The sequence below is a fragment of the Oryzias melastigma genome, linkage group LG6 (genome assembly GCF_002922805.2).
Source record: "Oryzias melastigma strain HK-1 linkage group LG6, ASM292280v2, whole genome shotgun sequence".
Lineage (NCBI taxonomy): Eukaryota > Metazoa > Chordata > Actinopteri > Beloniformes > Adrianichthyidae > Oryzias > Oryzias melastigma.
In genome coordinates this window covers 3,376,132-3,398,276 of record NC_050517.1, presented here as the reverse complement: position 1 = coordinate 3,398,276, position 22,145 = coordinate 3,376,132, and the positions used below count along the sequence as shown (strand labels likewise).

At 37.9% G+C, this 22,145-nt stretch overlaps 2 protein-coding genes across 2 annotated transcripts; one reads left to right on the top strand and one right to left on the bottom strand.

The window, feature by feature from the left end:
* The first annotated feature begins 4,123 nt into the window (after positions 1 to 4,123).
* Positions 4,124 to 13,073, top strand: psma1 (proteasome 20S subunit alpha 1). The gene is made up of 10 exons (XM_024282576.2): positions 4,124 to 4,565; positions 5,375 to 5,419; positions 5,487 to 5,588; positions 8,741 to 8,844; positions 9,341 to 9,429; positions 11,160 to 11,230; positions 11,704 to 11,833; positions 12,038 to 12,117; positions 12,216 to 12,320; positions 12,811 to 13,073. Exons 1-10 carry the CDS (start codon positions 4,563 to 4,565, stop codon positions 12,871 to 12,873), a joined length of 792 nt encoding a protein of 263 aa, XP_024138344.1. The 5' UTR covers positions 4,124 to 4,562; the 3' UTR covers positions 12,874 to 13,073.
* A 1,191-nt stretch (positions 13,074 to 14,264) lies between these two features.
* Positions 14,265 to 22,084, bottom strand: ric3b (RIC3 acetylcholine receptor chaperone b). The gene is made up of 6 exons (XM_024282473.2): positions 21,546 to 22,084; positions 20,289 to 20,515; positions 20,026 to 20,104; positions 16,798 to 16,891; positions 15,552 to 15,679; positions 14,265 to 15,488 (listed from the first exon to the last, which is right to left on the bottom strand). The coding sequence occupies exons 1-6, from the start codon at positions 21,664 to 21,666 to the stop codon at positions 15,103 to 15,105; spliced, it is 1,035 nt and encodes a 344-aa protein (XP_024138241.1). The 5' UTR covers positions 21,667 to 22,084; the 3' UTR covers positions 14,265 to 15,102.
* Between the last annotated feature and the right edge of the window lie 61 nt (positions 22,085 to 22,145).

Sequence of the window (22,145 nt, the reverse complement as noted above, 5' to 3'; positions counted from 1 at the left end):
GGGGGGGGGGGGGCTCTTTGGCAGAGTTAAATAAGGGCCCCCAGGATGAAAAAAAACCTGCTGAGCTCAGCACAGCCTCTACAATCTTAATCACAGAGGAGGAGGTTGGAGCGCTGATGTAATGGTTGCCGTCGTGCTGCTGCTGCCTTGGCAGAGGAGCGGATCTCGTCAGCACAGTCTCACTAATTCAACCCCTCCTCCTTCCGCTTTCCCCATCCTGGATCAAGGGTACATCAGATATCATTAATGCAGTGTGGAGGGGCAGAGACACGTATTATGGAAAACCATAGAAAAAGATGATCAAAAGTGGAGCCTGAGAGGGTCACAGAAGTCTGGAAGTCCCGTTCTCTGTGTCCATCTTTGAAATCTGTCAGGATGAAGATCCTGATACCAGAATCTATCAGAACATGGTCAAAGGAAAAGAGGAAGTTTACAACAATCATGCTGTTGATTCTGGACTCCCCTTAATTTTGCATCACCTCGAATAGACCATTTATATGTGACGTCACACAAACCGGGGGGTGTGCAGAGTGACTTCTGGTTATACATATTATGTCTATGGTTTAGAACAGCAAAGCTGAACGCTGTTTAAAGCAATTTTACATACATAATGAAAGGGATTCTAACTAAATGTATCCGAAATGTGTACAATATTTATTTTCTAAATGTCCTCCCTGGTTGTATTGTTTTCCCTCTCAGATCAAATGTCAGTATTCCTCCTGCAGAATGCTCCACAGCTGCTTCCCCAAAATGATATTAAACCAGTCGTGGATTATTTCTCTCTACAACCCGGTCATAGTTAGATGAAGGTTACAGGAACTTCATTGAATGCTGCTGGTTTGATTATGAAGGTCATTCAGATTCTCTTCTTCTAATTGATGCTAATGCTAACACTAGCTTGATGAGACGTAGATCTGCAGAAGATCTTTGCTGCCCAGTTAAAGTTGATTAGATTTACATGTTCACAAAATCACTAAAAACAGAGATAAAGTCAGACAATTTCAACGTGTCTGACAGTAAAGAAAAACTAATAACTGTTGTTATTTTCTGACGTAGCTCCTCTTTGCTGTTGATCATAACTGTGTCTGATCCTGCAGGATAATAAAGATAGACATGGAGAAAAATCATTTGAAAACATTTTCCTATTTTTACAATTACCCTTAAAATACCCAGAAAAAACAACACCTTATTACAACGACTACATTTAGTCCTGGGTGCAGTTAAACATGCAGCAATGTGGATCTTAGCTGCTCCTATTACGTGTGTCCAACATGAATTTCCATCAGTTTTTGTGATCACACCAAAAATACATGTGAATAACATCAAGCAAAACAGAACCTGACAGAATAATATCTGCTCAAAAGAAAGGTTGATATTTTCAATAGAACCTCAAATATTGGAGGATTATTCAAATTTGTATTTAGATTTGTGAACGATCTAAGACAGGAAATGAAAGTATAGTTCAGCAGGACATTCATGAAATAAATATTTTTCATTTTTTTCTGTTGGAATTGCTATGGTTACCTTTTATTATTTACACAAAATTGTGTTAGACTGTCAGCTTTGCCGTTCTAAACCCGAACACAGAAGTAAATATTCGCCTTTTCGTCCCTGTAGCCATTTTGTCTGACATCACAGTGAAAATGGTCTAGGGCAAAAACACTTCAGAATATTTCTTTTTCATAACTGGAAATGAATTCAGGATTCAAAATTGGAATTATGTAAATGAATTTCTTTAGTGAAAGAGAAAGTCAGTTAACTTAAAAGCCCCCGTGAAAAAACAAAATAAAAAAAAGAAAGAGAAAAAGCACCTCAGTGAGGACTCTCCAGCAGCTCCTTTGTGATTCATGATGAAGTGCATCACTTAAGTGGAGGATAAATGTGCTACCAATGTTGTCAAACAGAGACTCATTCTCCTGTTACAATACATGTGATACGCTGCAATGTTTTTATTGTTATCCAGTACTAAGTAGTACTCATTGTCTGCCCAGATAATATAGGACTTCTTCCTTTACACATATAAACATCAACTCCAACGTAGGTTTCATGCAAGCATGGCTGATTCTAAATTACTAGCTGAAGATCTCCATTATCAGTATTTAAGCAGGATTGTGTTTTGCTGCTTTTTGATTCAAACAAGAAAAGTTAACTCAGGGGATTTCTCTGAAAGCCCAAAACAGTTTAGCCTTTTCTAGCTGGATTCATAGAAACAGTCTGAGCTGAGAAGACAAGCAGCAGCAAAAACACAATATATTTGCAGAATAACAACTTCAAACACAATACTGCTGCATGAATTCAGGTTTTTCATGCCTTTGTGATCATGTTTTATTGTCTAAGTCAGTCATTTCAGAAACAACCTGTCCGTTATTAGAGATTAAAAACTGACAAATGCACTGAAACTCCCAGTGTTCCTATTAGCAGATCAACTAGCTCTTTTTTTGTTTTAGCTTGTAGTTTGTAATCTTGGAAAAGCATGGAAAAATGTCTTCCAATTTACTGCTGCCATCTAGTGTTCATCCAAAGACGCTGCCACTGTGAGGTCACACAATAGGAGACGAGGTCAAATCAAGAGATATATTTGAACAATTAAAATTTGATCAATGTTGTTTTTTGTTATTATTCTCATAGAGTAATTCTTACTACTGAAGTTTCTTTTTTTACCTTATCCAAACACAGATGTGTTTTATGTTGTTTTGTACATATCTAAATTTGTTAACACATTATAATTTTATAACTAATTGCCTGAACTTACTTAAGAATATCAACCTCCATCCTTATGCAGTTCCTCAATTCATTTTTATTCCAGAAAAAAGTCATATTAAATATCATACGTCCCGTTTATCTTTCTGGAAGCTGTTACCTCAATGCAAACTTCAAAAAACAGTCGAGCTGACATAAAAATGGATATGTGATGTGAATTTATGACATTGTTAGATTTAGTTTTGAATTAATAAACTCTATCAAGGAAAATGTATGCAACCTCTTTTTCTTTTAGAAACCATCTGTAAAAGAACTGCAACACAAACCATGACTTTTTCACCTTTCGGGAGGAACAAGAGTCGCATTGACTTTATATCAACGACACTATGATGAAAGTTACACTTTAAAAAAGGATCACAGGTATAATATGGAAATGATGTGATTGAATTGACTTTGAGATTTTCAAAGCAGCTTATTTAGTTTTTGAATACAAACTTTCTACAAAATCACCAGAATGAATATTTAGAGCAACAACAATATAACAAAAACATAATTTAATTCCTGATTTTAACCAATTTTTCCTTTGCAATTTTGTCTCCATTTTGTTGTCATAAAACGAACAGTGTTGTTTATGTCTTGGTATGCTTGTCATTAAATAGCTATGTGGTTCAGATACTGTGAAATAGCATTTCTCTGCAGAAAAAAATTCTTAAATCCAACATTTCCATAATCATTGGTTTGAACTGTTTGCAATGACATTTTGAAATGCTTTAGAAATCTTTTATGTTTGTTTTAAATATCTATTTAACAACGTATGATCAAAACTGATTACTATTTGACCATAAAGAAAAAGTAAAAGAGAAAAAAAACCATTTTTTTTAGTGGAACTGCATTAAAAAGACATTCATGTGTTCTAGATTAAAGATATTAAAAGAATATTATTATTATAAATTATTTTTTGTTGCTGTGCTGTTTCTAGTATCAAAACACAGCCAATTAAGCATTTTGTTTTGGAGTCAAACATATTTTATTTACACTATATTTTTTGAAAATGTGATTTATTTTAGTTGTTTTTTAGCTGGCATAAATGCCCTTTAAGCCCTTAAAGACCCACTTCAATGAAAATGGTGGTTCTGACATGTTCTTGTAACATTTTTGTCATGATGACACCAAATTTATAAAATAATTTCAGATTTAGACTGCATTTCTGAGAATTTATTTATTCAAATCATTTTGGATCAGGATCAGATCTGCGATTTGAAAAAGCTCAGATTGGTGATGCAGCAACTTCAATGGGCGGGGCCAAAGTCTCCTGATCTGCTCCATTCTGATGCATCCTACAAACTAATGAACGTCTGTGTTTTCCTCATCTGAGCTGGAATCTGGATCAAAACTGCACAGCTGGATAGAAACAACAGTTCTTTTTTTAAAGTGGTGGGAGAGAAAGTAAACAAAGGAGCTGGTTTATCATTGTTTTGTTACTGCTCTGCCAACAGTCCCAAACATTGCATTATGTAAATGAAAAGACCACTGGGAACACTTTGGGATTAGACAAAATTAAAGCTGGAGTGGGACTTGAGTTTATATATTTTTTAATTTATTTAATTTTTTTTGACCTGCATTTAATTGTGCTTTATGACTTGCGTTGTGATTATTGTGTTAACGTTTGGACATAGTCTGTAATTTGAAAAATGTATTCTATTCTGTTCTAGTCTAGCTCAAATATTTCTGTGAAACTCCCATCGGTTAATCGTCCAATCGATTTTTGTGAATCGGCACTCTGCTGCTTTTCCCTGGTGAGAAAAACAGTAAGCTAAATCGAACGTCCCGGCGCAGGCGGAGGAAGCGAGACCTTAGCAGAGATGGTAAGTGTGAAATCTAACGCGCATTTTTATATTCTGTTTTGTAAAATGTTTCTAGAAAAATGAGAAAACATAATCGATCTTTCAGTGGGATTATTTTAACCGCAATTAAGCGGTCTAAATACATGCCCATGCTAAAGTTAGCTTAGCTAAGTTTTGGCTGCACTGTGAGTAAGCAAAACAGCCGCTAACATTAGCTTTAAACATTAACTCACATTAATAATTATGGTATTTATTCACCAAAAACTATTACAATAAGACAAGTTTAATCACGCAATATATATTTTAAATACCAAGTTAAAGATGTAATAATTTGAAGAATCTTATTGGGAACAAGCTAATACCAAACGGCTAGCAAATAATTAGCTTAAAGTTAGCATTGTGAGTCCAGTCATGCCTTTACTTTCGTTTTCCTTTAGTTCCTCGCTTTCTTCTAGATGAAAAACATTAATTAAATGTTCATGTAAGGAACTACAACTATTTAGATGATCGTTATATTAATAATAAATGCTGCGTTAATATCAACTTAAATGTCCTGGAAGACTCAAAAACTAGCCGGTCTGCTGCATCCTTTGCGGCTGAATGAATTGTCTTGAGGATGACACGAATGTGTTTATGAATTATTCAGTCCGTCGCTTTAGTCATTGAAAGCCGTCCTACAGAAACGTTCTGGCCGTGAACACTCCGGTGTATTTCTAGCTGGTTTCAAACGACAACACAACCCGTGATGCAGGACAACTATGTGAGTCTGTCTGTGATGAGAACGATGGAGTGTTGTCATTGTGAAGACATGTGTTTGTCTTCCCTTGCAGTTCCGCAATCAGTACGACAACGACGTAACGGTATGGAGTCCCCAGGTAAGCCGTGCTCTACCTGCGTGCGTCCGGTTTTCTGGCTGTGTGGTTTCACCGTGTCTGCTTGCAGGGCCGCATCCATCAGATCGAGTACGCCATGGAGGCGGTGAAGCAAGGATCTGCAACCGTCGGACTGAAATCCAGAACTCACGCGGTCCTGGTTGCACTTAAGGTAACATCACTGAACACGAGGTGCTGTGAACTGCTGGAAACCTGTTTGCAGTCTTTCTGAGATGGCTCTTTTTCACATTATAACGTTGCTCCAGTGTTACCTGAGCCTTAGGCTGCGTGACAGGGTCTGATTACGCCCATTAATATTAATACTAGTCGACACTTTCCTGTCCTTCAGATTAAATGCTCATTCGATCATCTTTTGATCTGTTGTGGACCCAGTGGTCTCTCAAATGTGTTCATGCTGTTTTTAGCCAAAAAAACAAAAAGCAAAACTAGGACATGGTTTTTGCTGAGCAGCAGGAATTCATTAGAAATGTATCTCTGGCAAATTTTGGTGAATTTTGCATCTGACGGGACTATTGGCCGCCCATTTCATCACCCATAACTCAGAGTTCTTTGTTTCCACAAATAGAGCTGTTGAAATAAATAACACACTTCTTGGTTACAAAGGATTTGTGATCCTTTCAGTATTATGCATAACTGTTTATTTGTATTGAATCCTTTCTGTTAGTAAGAAAACAGATGTAATGGGCAAGAACATACTTGGCCTTAAATACCTTTAATTCATTGTGTTGAAAAAAAAAAATCAAAATCAAGACTTTAAAACTGTGAATCAAATCATGGCTTGACTGAATCGTTTCATCCTTGTGGCTCACAGAAGGAAGCACCTGCATCATTCCAACAATCTTTTTTAAACTCTGTTTTTTGTCTGCTTCTGATTCACAACGATTTAAATAAAGAAATACTCAAATAAATTTCATCTTAATTTTTTTTATACATGTCCTTCATATGGAGGAGTACAGTGGCTGAGAATCGCCATAGCAGCAAAAAAAAGTAACGGCAAACGAGAAAAGGAAACTGTGCAAAAGTTAAAAAAGAAATATCTACAAACAAAAAAGCGATCTCAACAAAAATAAAAAGTAACTGTAAACATAGGAGTGATCGCAGCAAAAATAAAAAAATTATCAGCAAACAAAAAATGTGATGCAAACAAGAAAGCTACAATAAAAGTCGATAATCGTGGATTGTTTTTGTTGACGGACACACTAGAGGGGGTCTGGTTTTTGCTTTATGCACTGCTGTGAGACAAAATATATAATTGATCTCCTGATTTTGTTAACCAAGTATTATATTCACCAAACCAAATTTAACAATAAAGCCCAAATGAAATTTTACATACAATCTATTTCCTCGGTACATACAACAAACAATTAAAACATGTCATCTTGCTCAGCTTTATAATTTAACAATTTATTTTTGTGTGTATCCCCCCTGGCGTTTAGTTTGAACAATTGATCTTCAGTTTATTGTTATTTGTTTCTCACTGTTTGTCATTTGTGTTTTGAATAAAAAAAAAAAAAAAAAACTTCTGTGAGAAAAAGGAGGAATAGAAGAGCAGTACGAATCAGAAACCGGTTGAGAAAGTAAGTGAAGATCCTGGTGTTCAATGTCGCCATTTAAATATGTGATTTGATTAAACCACATAGCTCCAGGTTTGAAGGTAATGCTGGTTTGTTGTTAGCTTCAGTTAACGCGAAGACAGACAATCGAGTGGTTTAAAATATTATACAGTCTATGGTGTGGATCACAGAACTCTATTATCCTCTGGTTAGAGGGCACACTGTTTCTCCTTGTTAGCCGAAGCTAGCAAACAAACGGGCATCCTCAGATTTACCTTCAAACCTGGATCTACGTGGTCCAATCAAATCACATATTTAAATGGTGACGTTGAACACCAGGATCTTCACTTACTTTCTCCATCGTTTTTCGTTCTGCTCTTCTTTTTCTCCTTTTTCTTACAACAGTGAATATTAGGGCTGTGGGTCGTTGCTAAGATGGCGATTCGATTCACGAATCAAGTTCAACAATTCACGAATCGAACCACGATTCTTACTTTTTAATATAATGTTTATTTCTGTGTCTGTCTTTTTACTGGATGGATGAAAATTTAAATATTTGTATTAAATCACTTTAATTTCTACTTTTATGAAAAACAGGAGATCAGAATCAACAAAACTGATAAAAAAACACAAAGATTTAGATAGAAAGAAATGTTATTTTATTTTATTTTTAGTCAACCTTCTGGTTAAGTTCAGCAGTTATATAAATGACATAAGATAAAAAGCATAAACATTTATTCTTGTTTTTAGTCATTTAACAGCAAAACCTGAAAATATTCTCCACAGTTTTCTATCCTCAAAGTTCTTCAATATTTTACGTTCTAAGCATCACATATTGGTGCAGAGCCTGTATGAAGAATGTTGTTTTTTTCCACTGCAGAATCAGCTGATTCATGTTGATTACGTCCGCGTTTCAGCAGCGTGAGGCTGCGTTTCTGTGCTTCAGAATACGCTGGAGTTATGTTAATTGCGTCAACTGTTGAAGAGTTATCATAACCAAAAGAAAGTTTTAGATCCAGTGTTAAAGCAAAGTAATGTTTTCAGAACTTATGTCAGTGAACAGAACTTCAGTCTCGGTTTCTGAATGGAAAAAAAACTCTTGCTGGTCTTATTTTAAAAAACGGAAGCCTCACCTGCACGAAGATGTGTTTACTTCCGGTGACGGTCCCGCAGCTCTTTCGGCTTTGTTTTAGAATGTAAACTTCAAATACTACATTAATCTACATTTCAGAGCAAAAATACATCGTCCCCAGATTATATTTTCCCACACCCTACTATATTTATAAAGATCGCGAATCAGTGATTTTGGACGTCGCGAATATTTGTACTTGAATTTTCAGGACCAAATTGCAAGTATTAAAGCCCCCGGATACTCGTTACAGCCCTAGTGAATATACCAAAAACCAGAGCACTTCTGGTGTGTCCGTCAACAAAAACTATCCCAGATAATCCACTTCCACTGTAGCTTTCTTGTTTGCTTCACATTTTTTTATTTGCAGTTACTTTTTAATTTTTGCTGCGATCACTTTGTTTGTTTTTTATTTTTGTAGTTTCTTTTTTGTTTTCTGAAATGCTGTTATTTTTTTTTTATTTATGCCCTAAAAATGCCACAAGAACCTGTTAAAAACACCCAAAAACATGACTGGAGTGTGTCTTTAAAACATAAATGGAGTGTCTCATTGTCATTACAGATGTGTAACACACAGCATGTGACAAAGTGCTCATTGAATCATGTTCTTTAATTCTGCAGAGAGCCCAGTCTGAACTGGCCGCCCACCAGAAGAAGATCCTCCATGTCGATAACCACATCGGCATCTCCATCGCTGGACTGACGGCTGATGCCAGGCTGCTCTGGTGAGTCTCTCTGACTTCCTGTGGATATTTACTTTTTATCTTCCTGTATGAAACCATGTCATTTGTCTGGAGAAAATTTACTTTTTGTGGATGTCAACTGTACAAGTAAATATTAACTTTGGTTCATTTTCCTTGTCACAAATGTTCTCTGGCTGAGTACTGTGAAAAACCAGAATGTCCACTCAATGTTGTTAAACGACATATTTAGAGACACAAAACCAAATCTGTGTCCATGTGTTCTGTTGTGCAGCTTTAAATTATTCCCTTTAATAAAAAGTTTTATAGTCGCAGTAAATCAAGACACAACCAAAATGTTAAGATGAAAATGTTGTTAAACGTTGCAGTGCGGACCCTCTCTGTAACCATGAAGAAATGTTTGTTTGTGGCTTCATATTTGGCAGCGTCTTCACTGACGTGTGTTGACGTTCACCAGACAGCATCAATCTGACCCTGACCACCGTGATGTCTGAACGCCACCATGTCTTCTCTCCTGCAGTAACTTCATGCGTCAGGAGTGCCTGGACTCCAGATTCGTCTTTGACAGGCCTCTCCCCACGTCACGCCTCGTCTCTCTTATTGGCAGCAGTATCCTCTAAAGAAAGAGTCACTTCCCTGTTCAAGGAGCTTCTTTAAACAAGAAAAGTCGAGTTTGAACTTTGCTTTTGCTCAGAAATGAAGATACAGCGTTCCCTCGTTTATCACAGGGGTCACATTCTAAGAATAACCCACACCGTGTTAGACGTGATTACAGATTTCTCAGACACACTTGAACATTTTCACACTTTTCTCTCTCTTTTTAAACTCTCAAAGTTCAAACCTTTATAGAAAACAAGTCCAGAATCGCAGAATGAAACCAAAGATCTGCTAGAGATCAAAGATTTCTGTACATTTGTCAAACTCAAGACATTTGGTTCAGAAGACACAGAACAGAATAAATGACACGGTCGACGGCCAATCAGAACACAGTGTGCTGTGTAAAATAAAAATAATAAAAGAATGCCTAATCTCACTGAAATAATCAGTGAGATTGCAAAAGGTGAACCTCAATATAGCGAGGGAACAGTGTCAAGTAGAGCTGCCACGATTAGTCGACTAATTGACGATTAAAATAGTCGAGTTGATTAGTCGTTACTTTATATTATATGGAGTCAGAGTGTCCAAAAGATGAAGAAAGCTGTGAGCGTTACTATAGTGTGAATACTTAGTAAGCATTCGCACTTTAGTGATTCTAAAGCCGAGTAAAAACTCAATCTCACTCAGATTTCAGTAATCTTGGTATCAAAACGCTCAGCTTGTCCAGGACGTTACTGCTTGTATTTGTTGTTTTCATAAACTTTATAGTTTTTGAAAGCAACAAACCTTTAAATATATTGATGGGCTCTGTTTTCATCTTTTAGAGTAATTTTCAAATAACTTTGATTTTTAGCTTCTATTTTAGCAACATGTTAACATTTTTGACTAATTTAGTTTACTAGGAATTTTAGGCTGTTTTGGAGTTTAGCTTGGATTTCATAAATGTGCAAGCTTTTTGGCTAATTTGGCATCTTCTGAGGTTTTTTTAAGCTAATTTAGAGTTTAGCTAATACTTTAACAACATGCTAACGTTTTTGGCTAATTTGTTAACTACTGAAGTTTTTATTCTAAGTCAGAGTTTAGATTCTATTTTAGCAACAGAATAATAATATAGTTGGCTAATTTACTTTACTGAGGAATTTTGGGCCGTTTTGGAGTTTAGTTAGTTAAGAAATGAGCTAGCCTTTTTGGTTATTTTGTCATCTAAGGATTTTTGAGCTAATTTGGAGTTCAGCTCATATTTAAGTAAAGTTTACACTAAATATTTTTGCGAAATTGGCATGTATTAGGGATTTTTAAGCAATTATACTACAAAATGTTAAGAAAATTTAGGTCAACTTGAGCGTTCTTTCATGGTTCTTTAATGGCATTTCCAGTTTTTTAGCAAATTTGACATTTTGCAAATGGCTTTTGCATTTTCAGTAAATCCTTTCAGACATGTAAGTTATTTGCATCACCATTTTCAGAAAAAAGCTTCAGCATGTTCAATGCCTACTTTCTAGTTTAAAAAAACTATCATCTTTATTGTCTTTATATTTAGTTATTTTAAAGCCAAAGATGGTTAAGATGTGTGTTTTACATCCACTTTTGCACACGAGCCAATTAGTTGACCAATCTGAAAAAAAATTAGTCGACTATTAAAATAATTGGTTGTGGCAGCACTACTGTCAAGTAAATTGGACGACATGGAGGCATTTCTTCCCCATTTGATCGGCAGCAGTGATCCTTGACTGAGTCTGCAGAAACCCAAATCCCAACACAGAGGTATGGAAGGAGGCCCTACGGAGTCGGACTGCTCATCGCTGGCTATGATGTGAGCACATCCTCACGGTTTCCATTAGTGCTGGGTGATGTGGAAAAAACTGTATTTTACGATATTAATTATTAGATATCCCAATAATAGTATATATATCGATATACCACAATAAAGTATATTTTCAGGTATTCCATTGAGAAAATTTAACAAGAATGTCAAATGATTTTTTTCTGACTTTATTTTTTCTATTAACATAACAGAATCGTCACAAATGAGAAATGTTTTTTTAAAGTGAACAACTGTTTCAAGTTTCTTTGTAGGAAACACATTTTTGCACAAAAATTCACCATTAAAACAAACAATTAAAAATGATGAGAGAGAAATGGCACGATAAAGCCTTTTCTATTGCCTACACGATATGTATGATCATGTCGCCCAGCACTAGTTTCTATCATGTTTCACTCTAGATTTAGACAGAATTAAAAAAACAAACCCCGCCACACTTAACAGTTTGTTTTTTGATGACCCAGGACATGGGACCTCACATCTTCCAGACCTGTCCATCAGCAAATTACTTTGACTGCAAAGCCATGTCCATCGGAGCACGCTCCCAGTCTGCACGCACTTACCTGGAAAGGTGCATGGACAAGTTTTCTGACTGTAGGTTTCACCTTGTATTTCTCTGCTACTCAAAGTTCTTCTTCAGCGGGTCGACTTTCTTACTAATGAAGCTCAAGAACATTTGTAGTTCTTGCTTTACCCTCAGATTTAAAAGCAGCTGTCTTCATTCTTCATGTTGAAACAATCATTCAGCTGGAAGATTTGTTTAAAAGGAAACTGATGAGTGGGACTTTTGTCCACCAGGTGAGCTGAACGACCTGGTCCAACATGGCCTCCGGGCTCTCAGAGAAACTCTTCCAGCTGAGCAGGACCTGACCACCAAGGTACACGCCCCCCTTCGACCCGGTTTGCACTGTTGGAGTGGAGCTCCAGCTTGTTTGTCACACAACATTTATTCATGCTTTGAACACAACTCTTTCAGAATGTTTCCATTGGCATTGTGGGAAAGGACATGGAGTTCACCATCTACGATGATGATGATGTTGCTCCGTTCCTGGTAGGACTGGAGGAGAGGCCGCAGAGAAAGGTATGACAGAGAACATTGTTATCAACGTGTGCTTCTGTGTGGAGTTGTCTTCACAACTAATGCAATTTGCGCAGAAAAGGCGTCCGGTTTCAGCGTTAAGTCGATGTAGAGGCGCCATGAATGGTTCTGCTAACAGCATTCCAGTACAATGTTCCCTTATTGGCCAAACATACCTGACCCAGGTGATCAGCAGCAGATAGGGCAGGGTTTCTGGAAAACCAGCAGGACGTCGGCCCTTGAGGCCTGGAGTTCAACGCCCCTGATTACTGATGCTTCTGTAGAGCTCTTTAAAATCAGTCAACCTGATTTCTCAGCATCACGTCCGTCTTCCTGGCAGTGACTGTAATTGAGATCTACAGTCACTGCTCTCATGTAGCGACAAAGCTAAAAGTTTTAGACCGTAGCTCCTCCCACATGCGGCAGGAATGTCTCATTAATAAGCACATTTTTGGACGAGCGTGACCATGTGCCATGTTTTTGTTTGTCCCAGGCTGCTCAGCCGGCTGATGATCCTCCTGCTGGAGACGCTCCGGATGAGCCGATGGAGCACTGAGACAGGACCCTGATCTAGATCCGGTCCATCCCAGACCCGCCGAGACTTGCTGCAGCACAGGAGTTCCTCAAGAGAAGGCTGTTGTCATGTGCCACTCGCTAAACTGTCTATCCAGAATAGTCTCTGCTGACATCAACGTGATCTTTCTTTTGTATGGGTACAAGTTCACCATCATACAAGTAATACATTGTCTTTTTGGAGTTTTGTCTGCATTCATTTCTAAAGTAGTAACAATCCAAGTGCTAAAGAGTTTTTAGGACAAGTAAATCAAACTGCACTATGTCACTGCCCCACCCCCACCCCTCAGCTCGCCGTCACTGGCTGACCGCCTGCTTCACGCCCCTCGTTCTCCCCTGCTGATGATGTGATCATCAGTGGGTGGATTCAAGATGGTGGTCTCTTCCAGAGGTCAAAGGTCAAGAAAACTTATTATGTATTTGCAGACTAAAGCTGGCAGTATGTGTGTGAAATTTCCGGAAGAAAGCTCAAACAAAAGTTTTCTTTTCTCATATTGTGAATATCGGAAAATTTGACCACAAAATGGAAATGGCCGCCCAGCTGTAGGTCCCATATTAAGTTCAAAACTTCCTTTGGATATCCCCAACACGTTTGGTTTGGTTTCATTAGTGATTTTGAAATAGAGGGAGAATTTGGCTCAATTTTTAAAAAACTTTCTCTTGCTGTGAGGTCAGCTGTTGACGTGCTGTAAGAAAAACAGTGTATGAACAAACAAAAATAGACCAAGAAAAAAGCCTCCTCACTTCCAGTACTTTATTAGCATTATGGATTAAAAGATTCTAGTGTTTCATGCATGAAGGATCAGCTTTGAGAGGTTGAATGTTCTAGATCAGGGGTCCCCAAACTTTTTCTTGTGAGGGCCACATAACTGTTTCTTCCATGATTTGGGGCCAGAACAAAAACAAAGTAATAATCACAGAGTAAACGTAAACATTTACGGTTTTCCTGAAAGCCACACATAGCCAAATTTTGAATAATTAATTTCTTTAGCTAATTTTGAATGTTATCCAGCTTTTTAGGCTAATTTGGCTTGGCATTTTGTTAATACTGTACATAGCTAGCCATCAGATTCAGTGTTTTCAGCTATAGCTTCAGCCATTACTTCAGCATTTTCTGTAATCTTCATTGCAAAAAATAATACTAAAACATTTGAAAAACTGGATTAATAGTAGTATTGCTAGTGTGAATGCGTAAGCTGAATCTGGCTGCTGAAGATGCTAGTCCTGAAAGATTAAGATGCTTAAATTGATACCTAAAAACGCTGAAGTTGATAGCTGAAATGGCTGAAGCTAATGGCTGAAAACACTGAAGCTGAAAATATATAAGCTAATATAAAGGCAAAATGCCAAATTAGCCCCAAAAAACTGGATAAAATTCTAAATTAGCCAAAACAGCTAGCATGTAGCTGAAATACTACCCGCACTCCAAAATAGCCTAAAAAACGGAGAAAAAGCCTAATTTAGCCTAAACACCTACCATGTAGCTGAAACATTAGGTCAATACCAACTTGCCAAAAAAGATGGTAAAATGTCTAATTTAGCCAAAACAGCTAGCATGAGGCTAAAATATTAGCTAAACTCCAAATTATGATGTCATGATGTCATCATTTTTTCATGATCTGAAGGTGACCATGTTGGAGCCAGACCTCGTCAGTAAGCAGTGATTGGTTTGAGTCTGAGTCCACATTTCTATGGTAACCAATCTCACCAATCAGGAGGGAGCCTGTTGGAAGGAACTCTCCTACCACTTGAAAATGAGCTTGGAAGAATCAAACATTCAACGTGAGACCACATGCTATTACTGAGGCATCTGATTGGTCAGTCTGTAACTGGACTAATTTGCGATAAAAAAAAAAAAGTATCAGATCAAGAATGATTGTTCTGACTGAGTAACAGCTGTTTATTTCTCTATAGAAGTCTATGGGATTCTGGCTTCTTGGAGTCGGCAGGTACTTCCTGTTTGGGGTCACTCCGTCCAGTTCTCATATACAGTCAATGGATTAACCCTTTAAAAAAACTTTTACTGCAAGCATTTTTTCATGCTAACAGAAACACGGCTACAGCTTTAACCCTTTACCCCCTGAGGCGTCGTCGGGGACGCTTGAACATGAAATCTGAAACTTTTCAGCCATTCACACGAAAATTCCGAATCTACTGGAATTTTCATGTTAACAATGAAAAACTGACAGGAATGTCTGAGTTAGTCAGTCAGTCAGTGGGCTGCTTTCTTCGTCCTCCTCTTATTCCTCCTTCTGATGGAGCTGCAGGATCTATCCGTCGTATTCTGTGGTTTCTCTGAGTTTTCCTGCTCCTTCATGGACGTGACCTTCAGCCTGAGCTCCAGCTCCTCCTCCAGCTCCTGCTCCGGGATACCAGGATCAGCACATTCCGGTTTGTGGCAGTTCTCCTCTCTCATTGTTAATTCCCTCTCTTGTGCCGGGGTTTGGTTTGCTGCTGGAGTGGAAACCTTCTCCGAGCTCGCCTCTTTGTCGTCCTCTCCTCCATCCTGGGCGTGGTCTCCTTCCACCTGTGCTTCTGAACGGTGCTGACAACAGCAGTGGGGGGGCTCCCAGTACTGATGCTGGTCTCCGTGATAATCTGAACACAGAAGCAGAGGCTTCAGGGTCATTTCAAACCCGTTCGTCCATCCTTGTCCCGTACCGTTCCAGTCGTTCTGGATTTTCTCTGGAGCGAAGCCGTCCACCAGCTGTCCCTCCTGCATCACGCGGGTTATCTCTGTCAGCTGCTGCAGCAGGCTCTGCTCCTGGTCCGGAGTCACCCCCGTCACCCTGAAGCACAGGAAACAAATATCCGTCATCTTTGGTTTGATTTTCCAGGACGCTATGTGTGAGGAAGACAAAAAGAGAGATCAATGTTAGTAAAAAATCTTTACTAACATCTGTACTAAAAGCCTTTAATATTTTTAATTGGTCAAAAGGAAGTGGAGGCGGGATTTACCAAATGTAGGGAGGTGGAAGGCCCCGCCCTGATGAGCGTCTGACAGTTTGCAAATCAATTTGAATTTTGGCCGACTTAAAGCGCCACGATACAAATGAGAATGCCTTACAGCAGGAGGCGCTGTTTTACAAGTTCACTTGAGTTTTGACACAAACAGAGCGTGGGGTTTTACTACGCAATAGATTTTAAGTTACTTTGGAACAAATTTAAAGCAAACCATGTATTGAAATGTCACTTTTAAATATTGAATTGTAAATTGAAAAATGCATTTTATAATTTATGATGAATTTGCAAACTGAATTGTCAATTGAATCATGCATGATATTTTGAATTATGGCTTTACAAACTTCCATACGGGTCGAACAGGATAAACATTAATGAATACATAAAAAAACCTAAATTGTTAAAACTTTCAAACTTTTAAAACACAACTTTTTAAACATAAATCTGAAAAATCAGACAAGAATATTATTCCAGAATATTTCAACCTAAATCTTAAATAACTTTCAATATGTTGCTCTCCATAAAACAAATATTCTGTCAAAATTGGGATGTTACAAGATAATATTGAGCTGTTAATAATACTAAGAATGATAATATAAAATGATCTGGAGGGTGTAAACAGATGTATGATGGGAAGGAGGGGGCGGGGTTACTCCACACCAACAGTCCTGCCCATTTCTAATGAACTCCTGCTGCTCTGCAGAAACTATGTCCTAGAAACCTTTATATATATATATACTGTCTAAAAACAGCATCATCATAATGTAAAGAGCACTGGGAACACTTTTGCAATAGATCAGAAGATGATTGGAGTGGCTCTCTGAAAACATCCAACATCTCAGTTTCAGCCGCAGCATTTATCATTTTTCTGTTGTATTTATTACACTGATTGTTGTCAGATCAAACCATGGGACGTTTGTTTACCACAATAAAGTGCTAGACACACCTGTCAGGACTGTGATGGGCGCTGGAGACGAGGTTTTCCATCACTAGCTCGGTCTCTCTCAGCTTCTCTTGCAGCTGGGCCAGCTCAAAGTCAGCTGGAGAGCCCACATGGTTCAGGGGAGGAAGAGCCACAAGTTCAAACATGCACAAGAGCGGTTACTGGAACCAGCATCACACAAACCATCATTTTTCCTCATTACGCTAATGAGAAGAGTTAGTAACAAGTTATTAGTGCAGGAACAAGATGCAGGTTTCTAAGTTTTGACAAAGCTGCTGTGCAAAGAAAAACCAAACATGTCCTCAGAGAACAAGCAGAGAGTCTGTGAATGTGACCCATCGAGGACAGGATTCAATGCTCTAGTGCACGTGTGTCAAAGTCAAGGCCCGGGGGCCGGATTCGGCCCTCCAGATCATTTTATTTTATTGTTATTAATGGCCCGATGTTATCTTGTGATCATTTCTAACTTGTAGAATTTTATCAAAATATATTTTTATGGAGAGTAAAATATTGAAAGTTACTTAAGGTTTAATTTACTCTGGAATAATATACCTGTCTGTTTTTAGTCATAATTATGTTAAAAAGTTACAGTTTTAAAGTTTTAAATATTGGCATTCTGCAGCTTTTTGGACTATTTTTGCACTTGCCGTATATAAGTCTCAGTTTTTTTCAAAGTTTAGCTAGGGGTGCGACTTACACTCAGAGGCGACTTATTTGTGTTTTTTCTTTTCTTTTTTTTCTTTAGACATAAATAGGCTCATATATTTATATTTTCCAAGTAAACACTAGTTTTCCTTTAGCAGTTGTTTCCTCCTTCATCTGAGTATAAGTATTTGCTATTGACGACAGCAGAAGAAGTGTCATCTAAAACAAATAGGAAGAGAATCTGATTGTTTTCCTTTGGTATTTCCTTGGATATTTTTCTAATACAGGGGCCCGTTCCAAGAAGCAGGTTTTGTTGGAACTCTGAGTTCGTGAACTCCAAATTCAGTAAAACTCTTGAGTTTTCGGTTCCAGAAAGAGAGATAACTCAAACCCGGGAAAGTGGGTGAAACCAAGCCCGTTCCAAGAAGCGGGTTAAGCTGAACTCAGAATCAATCACTATGGTAACTGAGTCTGTGAACGAAACCTGGTCGGTAGCAGGTTTTCTTCAGGAAACTTAGAGTTCTCTGCGGTCTCCGCCCCTTTTTAAAGTGAAAGATGATCTAATATGAGTTCCTCATTAACATTTAGAGAACATTCACATTAGAGACGTCACGTTTCCACCACGCAGAAACCAGAATGACATGTTCATTCATAGAGGATCATGTAGAGAGGAGGCTGATTAATCCAGAGGAAATGTTATTTACGTCGGTAGAGGATTTGGAGGACACGAGTCGACTGACTGCAGTTTCCCAATTCATTTTTATTTCAGCGATATTATCAAACGTGAGTTTTTCCTGGGACTCGCTATTAAAAAATACAGTCTTCTTTTCCTTATTTTAGACCGAAAACAATTGAAATTATGGAATGTCAAACACCGAGAAACCATCTCAACCCGTCTACCATCCATTGTTGGCGTCAAACATTAGCTCGGTTGTCAGCAATGCTGCTTCCCATTGCGAAGTTTGCGAGTTCGATTCCCGGCTTTGGAATTTTTTTACGCTTAAAAAAAGAATTCGGCGAGTAGTTTTTAAGTCTTGAGAATTCAAATTAAATAAATGCTTTTTTTTAACATATTCCAGGCAGCTACAGTTTCTTTTTTAGCGTGCAGTGATGTCCGTGTGTGTGGGGGGTGGGGGTGGGGGGGTTACCAAAACTGGTCATTCATGCGATCACGGAGATTACTGGTTAAATTAGTAACAGATCAAAAACCATTCCTTACTCAACAAGAGACAAAATAACCTTCCTGACATTATTTATTCATTATTTGGAATCATTCAAATAACTGCAAATATTTTCTCTCTGTTCTACCGCTGCAGCTGTGTTGCTTTTCTTGCAGAAAATGCGCTCCTATAGTCGCATATGCTTGAAGGAACTTATCAATTTCCGCCGCCGGAAGTACAAAACAGTTGTTTGTTCCTGTTGCCATGGTGAATCATGCTGTCTTTGCTCCATTGATCAGGGCTTTTAATGATCGCGACGCTCACACCTGATTCTGGTTCTGACAACTTCAAGTTGATTGAATCAAACATTTTCAGCTGTTCTGAAACCGAAAACCCTGAGTTTGAGAATTTAGAGTCCAGTGACTCTAAGTTCAGGTTTGAGCTCTAAATTTGTTGAACCTGCTTCTTGGAACGGGCCCCAGATCTAAAGATTAGTATTCTTGTTTTTATTTATTTTTTAGCTACGCTGGGTTTGGCAGATTTGTTCTGAAACGTCAGACTTTTGCCCCAAAAGTGCATCTTATACTCCAGAGCGACTTATATATGGTTTTCTTCTTTCTGTTTAGACATTTTTTGCTCTTGCAACTTATACTTCGTAAATACGGTACTAAGATTTTCTAGGTTATTTTGGAGTTTAGCTAATATATTAGCTACATGCTAGCAGTTTTGGCTAATTTAGACATTTCCTTTTAAGCTTTTAAGCTGTTTTGGAGTTGAGTTAATATTTCAGCTACATGCTAGCTGTTTTGACTAAGTTTTTAGGCTGTTTTGGTGTTAAGCTTATATTTCAGCTAGCCGTTTTGGCTAATTTAGGCTTTTTTTGTTGTTTTTTAGGCTGTTGGAGTTAGGGAAATACTTACACGTTAGCTGGTTTGGATAGTTAAGGCTTTTTCAGTTTTTTTAGGATATTTTGAAGATATTTTTTTCATCTACATGCTGGCTGTTTTGGCTAATCTAAGTTTTCTTTTTTTTTTTTTTTTAGTTTTCTTAGGCTAATTTGGCATTAAGCTAATATTTTATCTGGCTATCAGCTTCAGCTTTTTAGCTATCAATTTTAGTATCTTCAGCTATCAGCACCAACATCTTCAGCGACTAAATTCAGCTTACAGCATTCACACTAGCACTATCACAGGTAATGGTATAAATCTAGGTCATAATTATGTTAAAAAGTTACAGTTTTAAAGTTTTGAAAATGTAGTTTTAGAGTGTTCAATAAATATGTATCCTGCTCGTTCTGCGACCTAAGATGTGTTTTGGATTCCGGCCCCCCTGAGTGATTGAGTTTGACACCCCTGCTCTAGTGTAAGTCGGAGTTTCTGGAATCTGATGAAGACGTGAAAATATTTGATGGGTAAATGCAACTCACTGATCTTTCTCTTCATGTTCTCTGAGCGAACGGGAATAAACTTGCTCTCTGGTGGCTTGCTGCTTCCTTTAGACGTGATCTAACAGGAAGACAAAACCGTTAGGAACAATAGAATCGCTTAAGTTTGGATCCACTTTGTAAAGAACTTTTCAAGCATGAACACGATCAACATCATTCCAGTAGATTCTGAAGGAGAAAAGCAGCTCAAATTTCTTTTATATTTCTTTTTTTTTTTTTTTTTGCAGCGGCAGCACATTCGTTACCTTGAAGAGAATGTAGAGGATGTAGAGTAAGATTCCAAAGCCGTACACAGGAATGATCTGTCCTGCCAGGTTGGACTTTCCCCCAGGTCCCGGTCCTGCTCCTCCTCCTTTGGTCTTGGTTCCGGTCTCTGAATTATGGGCTCTGGAGAAGCTGGGCCCCGCTGCCCTCTGACCTCGGCCCTCCGGGGACATCTGAGGGTGCACTCTGGGTGGGAAATACCCTAAAGCTGCTGGGGCAGACACAAAAATCCTCTGAAATGGAAACATTCACTAATCTGTTATTTATCTGTTTATAATACTTATGTAATGACAGGTTTTACTGAAAAATTACGTGTTTTTTTCCCATGATATTTGTACAAAAGGGTATTAGGGCCACCGTAAATTATATGACTTGATTCTCATAAAATTAAGATATTTTTATCATAATTTCCCGACTTTAATTTAACTTTAACTCTAATTTTACAGCTTTATTCTAATTCATTTTTGCCATTTTGTCTTAATTCATAGACCCTACTCTTGTAAAATGTTGAAATTCTCATAATTGCACAATTTTATTCTTGGATGTTTTTTCTTTTTATGTTTTTCTCTTAATTCCATCCCTTTATTCTCGTAAAATGTTGATTTTTTTTTTTTTACCATAATTTCCCAGCTTTATTACATAGAATTTTGATGTTCTTCCCATAATTTTACGTCTTTTTTCTAATAAAATTTTGACTTTTTTTTTCTTCTTGATTTAAAGACTTTACTCTCATAAAATTTGGATATTTTCCTCACAATTCCACAACTGTATTCTTGGAAAATATTGTGTTTTTCTCTTTATGACTTGACTCTCGTAAAATTGTGTAAGTTTTCTTACAATTCCAGGACTGTAATCTCCTAAACGACATAATTTTACTGTATATATTTTTTTGTTTTAACTCATTCGTGGTTGACCTAATACTCCGTCGTTTATATAACGTATTATTCATAACGTATTAAATCAATACACACCGCGGTTATATGGGATTTACAGTTGCGTCATTTTCTTTACATTGTGGATAAATTGAAAAAGCAGATTTGGCGCCCTCTACAGGGAGGAAAGTGTAACTCTGGAACAGCGTCGCTCGAATAACGCCCTCATATTTCGATGAATTAACGGTATATGATCACATTTTAAAATACGTGAACCCCCGCGTGTGGAGACGGTTTAATTTCTGTGTGAAAACGAAGAGCGGAGGCCCTCCACAGGTCGAAGGACAGCCGTGGATCGTGACGCACCCTCCGGCCGCTCGGTAGCATCCTTCCTCCCTCTGGATAACAGGATCTTGGGCAGCAGCAGAGCGACGCACAGCAGCGCGCACGTCGCCAGGGTCACTTTCTGGAACGTTGACATCGTCATCTCGATCACCGTGATCGTCCCAGAATTACAGCACCAGAAAGGTTAGGCTTGAATTAAAAACACGGGGCTGTCGGTTGAACTTCCTCTTTGACAGAAGGACCGGAAGTGCACCTGAGCGTCATTACCGCGTTTTACCGCCAGATGGAGCCAGAGGGCCCGGTTCACAGTCATAAATCTTGCAGAGGCTGGATGAATGCGAAACAAGCAGGTTTTGGGCTTCGTTGCAATAAAAAGTATCACAAATGTTTGCTTACAGCTGAAACCAAAACTCTTTTTGTTTGAACCAGTGGGGTTATTATTAGTAAAAACTCTCGTAATAATTTATACAATAGAAAATTACAACAACGTGATCTAAAAAAAAAAAAAAATAACAAAACTCATTTATATAAAAATGCAATGTAAAATTCAAGCACAACAACAATCAGAGGTCACATTTGAAAAGTAAGGGTTGAGACAAACACATCATGAAAAGACCTTTT

Bases quoted from the DNA above. Each gene is read 5' to 3' on its own strand.
- psma1 (XM_024282576.2), top strand. The intron at 5,589-8,740 runs GTAACATCACTG...TTAATTCTGCAG, and splicing joins CGGTCCTGGTTGCACTTAAG to AGAGCCCAGTCTGAACTGGC. The intron at 8,845-9,340 runs GTGAGTCTCTCT...TCTCTCCTGCAG, and splicing joins GCTGATGCCAGGCTGCTCTG to TAACTTCATGCGTCAGGAGT.
- ric3b (XM_024282473.2), bottom strand. From the start codon at position 21,666: ATGACGATGTCAACGTTCCAGAAAGTGACCCTGGCGACGTGCGCGCTG. The intron at 16,892-20,025 runs GTGAGTTGCATT...TGGGCTCTCCAG, and splicing joins GAACATGAAGAGAAAGATCA to CTGACTTTGAGCTGGCCCAG. The intron at 15,680-16,797 runs GTGTGTCTAGCA...CCTGTGCTTCAG, and splicing joins GCCCATCACAGTCCTGACAG to GGTGACGGGGGTGACTCCGG.